The following is an 8,059-nucleotide window of genomic DNA, read 5'->3' as shown; positions in this document are numbered from 1 at the left end:
TTTTGGTAGTCAAAGCGTCAACAAGTAGATCATAGATGGAGACTCTCAACCGTCTAGCCGGCAGTGGGACACCTAAATAGCAAACTAGTAAATTCCCAGCACCGAATCCTGTGAGCTCCAGGATCTGTTGTCTGACGACTTACATATCCATCAATACTAGCCATATAGATGTTAGATTTCAATAAATTAACTCGCAACCCTGCCATAACTCCAAACTCATTCAAGCATTTCATAACCGGTGCAACACTAGAGACTTCCCCACGCGACAATAATAGCGAGTCATCTGCATAAGCAATGTGTGTGATGCGAAAATGACCACATTTAGGGTGAAAGCCAAAAGCAGGGGATGTATACATGCATTTAAGGGATCGAGAAAGAACTTCCAGACATAATGTAAAGAGGAAGGGGGAGAGGGGGGGTCACCTTGACGTAGCCCTCTTTTGCCAACAAAGTGTCCATGAAGTGTCCCATTAATGACAAGTGAATACGATGTCAATGATACACATTCCATAATCCAATGAATACATCTAGTTGGAAAGTTCATAAAAGTAAGTACCTCGCGTCGGAACTCCCAGTCCACTGTGTCATAAGATTTTTGAATGTCAACTTTTAAAATGTATCGTGGTGAACCTCGTTTTCTAGCATACTTCCGAAGCAGTTCTTGAGCCAAATGTATATTATCGACAATTGATCGGACATGGATAAAAACAGCCTGCGCCCCATCAATTAGTTCTGCCATCACACTTCGAAGCCTACTAACCAGCATTTTTGAGATGATTTTACAAAAGATTGTGTAGCAAGAGATCGGATGATAATCATTAATTGAGGATATATTCATCGATTTCGGAACTAAGGCAATGATTGAATGGTTCCATTGTTTCAATAACCGGCCAGACACAAAGAATTCTTGCACTGCTGCAAACACATCTTGACTGATAATAGCCCATGTGGTCTTAAAAAAAGAAGAGCCAAATCCATTAGACCCTGGGGCTTTGTGACTATCTATGTCAAACAGAGCATCACGAACCTCATTCATAGATACCATAGCTGTCAAATCTGGCTATTCACTAATTGGAACACATGGTCCTGTTAATATTGCATCTCTATTCACCGCACTTCTTTCTGCTTTTTTACCCAGTAAGCCTCTGTAGTATTCAACAAAACATTGAGCAATCTCATTCGGGTCCGTAGTAATAGCACCATCCCGATTGTGAATTGCAACAATGGAGTTCTTCCTATTGTTTCTCTTGATAGGTCATGAAAGAACTTTGTACATCTATCACCATGCTGTAAATATGTAAGTCTCGCTTTCTAAGCAATAAACAACCTTTCTGCTTCCAGTAACAGCTCAGCATTACGTCTGATTTGCTTATACATGTCTGTCATGGCTCTTGATTGCAGCATTACCTCTTGCATATCTTCAAAATCCCGCTTAGAAACCTTCGCACGATAAAAAATGTGGCTGAAATTCTTACAATTCAATTTCTTCAATGGTTGCTTTTCATTCCTTTGAATAGTTGTTTAAATCTGAATTGTGTAGTACCGTGTCCTCCAAATTTCCAATTAAGTTATACCAACTCTAAAAACTCGTCACTTCGAGCCCACGTATTAAAGAATTTGAATGGTTTCCTTTTCTGTGACCGAGTTTCAAGCAACGAAACGATAGTAATTGTATGGTCTGATATACAACTCAGAGCTAAAAATTCTGCAAAACCCTCAATGTTCGATGTAGTCCAACAGTGGTTTACAAGAACTCGATCAAATTTGCTACAAACCTTTGGACTCATCCAAGTGAAGAAAAAGCCATTAAACCGGATATCCAAAAGGTCGAGCGAGACAACAAAATCTTTTGTCTCATAATTTTTAACTTCCAACCCACATTTCTTTTCACACGGTGACAAAACAATGTTGAAGTCCCCTAGTATTATCCATGGTAAGGAACAAGTAGCACCAAACGCTTTCAAGTCATCCCAAAGTACCCTTCTTTGAACTATAGTATTGAATCCATAGACAAACGAAACCACAAATGTTGTATTCGTCGTTAGACAAGCAATGCCAACATGTATGGACTGTTCACTCATATTAACAATGCTTAAGTCTACCGAGTCAGGGTTCCAAAAAACTAAAATGCGACCTTTGTTATTAAGAGAAATTTTGAGCAACTTTCAGACCTGAGCACCGGATTCTCATGATTTAACGCTTAACTAATTTTTGAGATAAAATCGAAACACGAAAAAAATTTGAGAAATGTAATTAGCACGAACAAAATTACAATGACAAAATTGAAAATAGGGCAAACCATAAAGATATGTGTGAATTATCTCTAAATATTCTAAAATAACCATTTTTGGGCTGGCTGAAAGTTATGGTCTCAGATAGGCCCAATGTTTCGGGTTTCTTGGCAATTCCGGTCGAAGTGGGACTGTCGGAGCTAATTGTCTCCGCTGTAAATCGAGCTTTCCTTGGTTTCTGGTCTAAGGTTGCGTAACCATCGGGGACCGCAGATCAAGCCCTAGTGGCTTATAGATTAATGGTGGAATTTATTCAGGTAAAACAGTAAGAGAATAATATTTTATTCAGAAGAGGAAAGAAAACGGTGATGATGAAGCTGATTCCCGGTGGAAGATTCCTCTCGATATCGTGCGTCTGATGGCTGCCGCTCCTCAATCTCAGCATCGCTGCGTATTTGGTCATTCTTGCTCTCTATAGAGTTTCTATCTCCACGTGTGTGTCTGTGTGTGTGTTTGCTCTGTAACTTTACTTAGCGACGAAAGTCACTGATGATTGTCGCATGTTTTTTGGCATCTGTGTAGTGGGGAACATACCTTATGATGCGACTGAAGAGCAGCTCATTCAAATATGCGAGGAAGTCGGTCCTGTTGTTTCTTTCAGGTGAGTCAGTTAAAAGGTGGGATTGTTGAAATTGGGATTGCTCCCTCCTTTATATTCTCTAATATGTATATAGTCGCTTCGCCTCTTCCTAAGGGAGATTTGCACGAATGAGTTTTTTGCAGAAAAACTAGAGGATCCTATTTCTGCAAAAACAAATTTTCCCTAAACCAATTTTTACGGCGCCCCCAATTCTGTCTCGTGAAATTGTGGTGACATGGGAGGATTGGCGCGTTGGTCTAATTTACTAACGAGTTGGCTGCAGTTTGTAGAGAACTTTGTTTTCAAGAACAAGATTAGGACTTCTAAAAGATACTGGTCTTTCATTGTAATAGTATCCGATACAATGATGTCAGCCTTGAAGAATGACCAAACTTTCTCCATTTTTTTCGATGTTTTCGATGGTGAATCATTTGTTCTAGGGGCCTTTTATATTTTGTTATCTAATAATTGGTGTCACTTGCTTTCTGTCAATTGACCATATAAGAAAGCCCTTCGTGATTTTCCTTTTCCTTTCTCTATCAGATTAGTTACTGATAGAGAAACTGGGAAACCGAAGGGTTATGGATTTTGTGAATATAAGGATGAAGAGACAGCTTTAAGTGCTCGTCGGAACCTTCAGGGATATGAGATAAATGGTCGACAGCTAAGAGTTGACTTTGCTGAGAATGACAAGAATGCTGACAAGAACCGAGAGCAGGTAAATCAGTTTTACAAAGGCTGGTTCATAATCTGATCCTAGTCATTAGTAAGCTTGCATTCTATTTCCTTCAATTTTATTCAGAAAAAACCATATCTCATTGTGAACTTCTTGACAAAGTATTTTTTTTTCTGCAGGGTAGAGGTGGTACCAGTATTGCTTCAAATATTGGTAAGTTCAAATTTAAAATCAATTTTTTTTATGTACACCGGAAGGGTTGAACAGTGAGGGGCTTCCAAATGTCTTCAACTGGTCAACTTGCGGTTTTTAGTTTATATTTTCAATTATCTAATTCAGACCCAGAAAAACAAGTTGGAGGCCCAGTGGCACTTGGGGATCTGAATCTTTACAGGCCATTGGGTGATTCTGTTGCCATGGCTGCTGCAACTGTCATGGCTGGAGCCATTGGAGCCGCTCAGACTGCTAACTCATCTGATCAGATCGGGTTGCAAACTCAGGCCCTATCGGGCATTGATCCTTTGACTCGGCATTTGGCCAAAATGTCTAGGAACCAGTTAACAGAGATTATGGCTGAATTAAAGGTTAGAATATGACTAAGATTCAGCCTGGATTAAAATATAATACATTCAATGGTATCAATACTTCATTTGGGTTTATTATTATTTTTCTTTGTTGAAAGCTGACTAACTAATTTAATGTCACTGTTAAGCGACAAGGTGAGTTTTGTGACTAACACTTATTGTTGCCTGAAATGAATTTACAACCATATGAAGGGTTGCAGGATTAATGCAGATAACTTATGCACCAATCATAATGTATATATTTTTTTGTGTAAGTCTGTTTCTACTCGATGAATATATGACATAATATGATTATTCAATGATGGCAGGCAATGGCTACACAAAATAAAGAAGAGGTCCGGCAGGTCTTACTTGCCATCCCGAACTTGCCAAAAGCTCTTTTTCAGGTTTTTATTGGCACTTGAGTCTTCTTGTTAACATTATGATGTCATTACGTACTGGTTCTATTGTTGGTTTTTTTAAAGTCACTGTCATATTGTTGGAATTTGTGACGCATCTATAAAGTTTATATTGTCTTTCTTCTAATTTCCTTGATCTAGGGAACATAAGAGGATATTTCTTCTACCTCTTTTCGATTTCTTCATAGTATAGCTTCTTTGCATGATTCTACTGTCTACATGAGCTGTATCTTCACAACAATGTGTTTGAGTGCAGGCCCAGATAATGCTTGGGATGGTTTCTCCGCAAATGGTTTGTTCTTTTTATCCAGAGTGTATCTTGCTATTGTCTAGTTGAAAGATCCATGGTGGAGCAATCGAGTCTTATATTATATACTGTGCAGTTGCAGATGCCAAATATTAGCCAACCCTCTGCCCAGTCAATGCAACATTTAGTGCAGAGTGGTCAAACTCTTCCTGGATTGCCTCCCCTTCCACAGAACAAACCACATTTTGGTTTGTTGCCAGCTTCACGTGAAAATCAAATGTCTGTTAGTGCACCAAAGAAGTATGCTCCGCTAACACATGTGCCTACACAATCACAACTAATGCAAAACCAAATTCCACATCAAGCTCAACTGCTTGTGCAATCTGGAGTTTCATCCCTTCCGTCTGTTCGTCCACAGTTATCGGGTGGCCTGTCAGTCAGACCACAAATTCATGTGCCAATTTCCTCTTCATTGAACCAACAAGCGCAACCTTCAATGTCGCGACAGGTGGGTCAAATTCCACCTACTGAATCAGCATGTAATGGCAGCTGATTACTCTTAATGCTAGCACTCATCTTTCTGCCTTAATACGTCTTACCCGCCTACTGATTTGGTGTGTAATGGCAGCTGATTACTCTGAATGCTAGCACTCATCTTTCTGCCTTAATACAATCCACAGATTTCAACCAACTTTAAGCCCAACTTGGCTTGAGGTGTATCAACCCAAGAAGTGATGTCACTTGACACAATTTTAGAGGGAATGAATTGTCCGTAAAATGGATTCAACTTCAAGAACAATTGGATTCAACTTGATTGAATATATTTGTTAGGGGGCATCAGAGCCTGTTTGGGTAAAAGCATTATCCACTTGTACATAGTGCTTATAGAACTGCACTTAGATGTGGTAGATTGAACCAAGCCTTGACTGAATTTCATTGGGTGCAGCTAGATTTTGAAGTTGCTACCAGTGTTCTTAACAGCTTAGTTGAGTGACATAATTATAGGTTACCATAAAAGATCCAGGGGGAACAATAATTTGCATCATTCTTCATTTCAGTAACTTCTGGGTCTTGTAAAAATTTCTATTGATGTATGTATTATATATGTGTGTGTGTATCAGCATGTGTTCACGTGGATGTTACTTTACACTGCAAAATGAGAAAAGAATTGAACGAACAGCACATGCTGAGGCTGGTTTAACTGGCATAATTTTGTGGGTGATTATTTTGGTATTGTTTGATGGATTTTTTATTGTCTGAAAGATGACTCGTTTACAAGTGTCTGCTAGCTACCATGATCTGAAAAGAGGCTTTCTTGAACTTTTTGCACCTTGTTGTATGAAAATGACATATTACAAGCCATCTCGTCAAAAATTTGTCGGCTCATGGCTTTTGCAATCAACTTCAAAATAATTTAGTTTTTCTATTTTCTGTACCAGTCTATATCCTCGGCTATGTTAGAGAGCAAGGATTCGAAAGGGCTTGCTTTGAGTTCATTGGAGAAAGCGATGATTGTGAATAATAACCAAGATCAAGCGATTAGAGCACCTAAACTGGTGAAATTGAATGATGGAAGGGGTACCTCTTTATCAGAAGACGCAAATATGCATATGCAAGTTTCTGCAGCATCCCAAATGGTTGATCTTTCCGGAAAACAAAATTTCCAAGCAGAAGAATCTTCAAAGTCTGAGAAGCAAGCCTCTAAGGTATTTAATTATTCCTAATTATTATTTTTTCAAGCTAATTCTCGTCAGCTACGAACCATCTTCTCGTATCTTTGCGTGTTCTAACAGGTTGATATTTAATCTTATAATTTAACTATGTGTGGGCAGTCTGAATTTATTATAGATCTCACTGATGTGATAGGACAAAGTTTTGGAAAGTTTTCTACTGCATAAGGTGCCCATTGGTTGTCCACAGGACCAACATTTTGTGTATGATATACCAAAGCAAAAGAGGAGTTAATTTTTTAATTTTTTTTTAATGGGATTTGTTGCTTAATCTTTGCATGCTTACTCACTTAAAGCTTTCTCTGTTCTTGTTTTAAACTTTCATTTCGGTTATAAATTGTAGAAGAATTAAAAACAATACTTTCTGGATGGTTTGATAAACTCAGTTTCAACTTGTCAAGCTGATGTCTGCTTCTATTTTATTGATTCTATTCCGTTATGTTGCAATGGTGTTATTATGGAATAGTCAGCCATGACTTGAGCATTTTGTAACCTTTATTGAAGATCCAAGTGAATTTTTAAGGAAACCTTGTAGTTTGTGAACTATGCTCTTGTATATTTTATGTGCAAGCATGCATTTGTGTATCTTCACTTATGGAAATGTTCTGAGGTGAATGTGTAAGCATGTTACAAAATATGATGAGTTTTCTTTTAAATAATACGTTAACCAAATTTTGACCATCATCTTTGCAGATGCAACTTCCCCTCGATGTAGATTCTGCGTTACTTGAGCAAGTGCTGAATCTGACCCCAGAGCAGCTGAGTTCCCTCCCGCCAGATCAGCAGCAGCAAGTTATTCAACTCCAGAAGATGCTCCGGCAAGCTGCATGATTTAAATTTTTTAAAAGCATAGAGATTCTCAGCTAACCTAAAGTGATATTGTTTGTTTTCTGCAGTTATTTTTTAATAATTTATAAGTTGTAAGTTGATGGTTTTGTGGTTGTGGGGGGGAGATCATGTTGGAGCTTCTGGATACACAAGTGAGTGGCATCGTGTAACATTCAAAGCATGCCACAGAGAATAATGTAATAGAAATTAGAAAAGAAATTTTTGCATCTTCTCCCCTGTCAGTTGATCGTTTTGTCTCATGAAAAGTCGTGATATTCAGTGAACATTGAAGGAATGTTTTGTTTTTGGTTTAATCTTGCGTTTTATGGGTATCATCTATGTATATAATCAATCATGAGACATAGCGTATAAGTTTGCTTAGTGGTGGTTGCTTGAAAACTATGGAGGCTTGTGCATGAGTATGTGCATCAGGTGTAAGATACCAGCAAGCTTGATGATTGTTTAGCAGAAGCAGCTTTTATCGATGCTCTATTATACTATACTAGTCTATAATGTAAAAAGTCGCCACAGAATTTAAAGGTCTTCTTTGATTTGGCCTTGAACATCGACAAAATTATCATCTCTTAATTACTCGAATCTCTAAAATAAGCAATTTCGATAGCTTTGTGAAAAATTGTTTAACAGATGAAAACTACATAGCTAAACTACATTCCATTTTACCCGATCAAAATTTAGACAAATCGTTTTTTACAGATAAAATTCTA

At 38.0% G+C, this 8,059-nt stretch overlaps 1 protein-coding gene across 5 annotated transcripts; it reads left to right on the top strand.

Annotated features, from left to right (window-relative positions):
• The first annotated feature begins 2,355 nt into the window (after positions 1–2,355).
• Positions 2,356–7,650, top strand: LOC140978404 (cleavage stimulating factor 64-like). 5 transcript variants are annotated; one of them, XM_073443411.1, is made up of 10 exons: positions 2,356–2,689; positions 2,814–2,892; positions 3,512–3,597; positions 3,732–3,760; positions 3,887–4,131; positions 4,440–4,517; positions 4,786–4,821; positions 4,913–5,284; positions 6,216–6,482; positions 7,200–7,650. In XM_073443411.1, the coding sequence occupies exons 2-10, from the start codon at positions 2,860–2,862 to the stop codon at positions 7,335–7,337; spliced, it is 1,284 nt and encodes a 427-aa protein (XP_073299512.1). In that variant the 5' UTR covers positions 2,356–2,689; positions 2,814–2,859; the 3' UTR covers positions 7,338–7,650. The 5 variants fall into 5 exon arrangements, with proteins under 5 accessions (XP_073299512.1, XP_073299527.1, XP_073299518.1 ...); XM_073443426.1 differs by having other exon boundaries at positions 2,357–2,724; positions 3,512–3,589; positions 3,727–3,760; XM_073443417.1 differs by having other exon boundaries at positions 2,357–2,689; positions 3,512–3,589; positions 3,727–3,760; positions 7,200–7,649.
• The last annotated feature ends 409 nt before the right edge of the window (positions 7,651–8,059 follow it).

The sequence above is a fragment of the Primulina huaijiensis genome, chromosome 1 (genome assembly GCF_012295235.1).
Source record: "Primulina huaijiensis isolate GDHJ02 chromosome 1, ASM1229523v2, whole genome shotgun sequence".
In the NCBI taxonomy this organism is placed as follows: domain Eukaryota; kingdom Viridiplantae; phylum Streptophyta; class Magnoliopsida; order Lamiales; family Gesneriaceae; genus Primulina; species Primulina huaijiensis.
The sequence above is the reverse complement of the archived record's forward strand: the minus strand, read 5'-3'. Positions and strand labels throughout refer to the sequence as shown.

Bases quoted from the DNA above. Each gene is read 5' to 3' on its own strand.
- LOC140978404 (XM_073443391.1), top strand. From the start codon at position 2,650: ATGGCTGCCGCTCCTCAATCTCAGCATCGCTGCGTATTTG. The intron at 2,893-3,414 runs GTGAGTCAGTTA...TTTCTCTATCAG, and splicing joins GGTCCTGTTGTTTCTTTCAG to ATTAGTTACTGATAGAGAAA. The intron at 4,822-4,912 runs GTTTGTTCTTTT...TATACTGTGCAG, and splicing joins GGATGGTTTCTCCGCAAATG to TTGCAGATGCCAAATATTAG.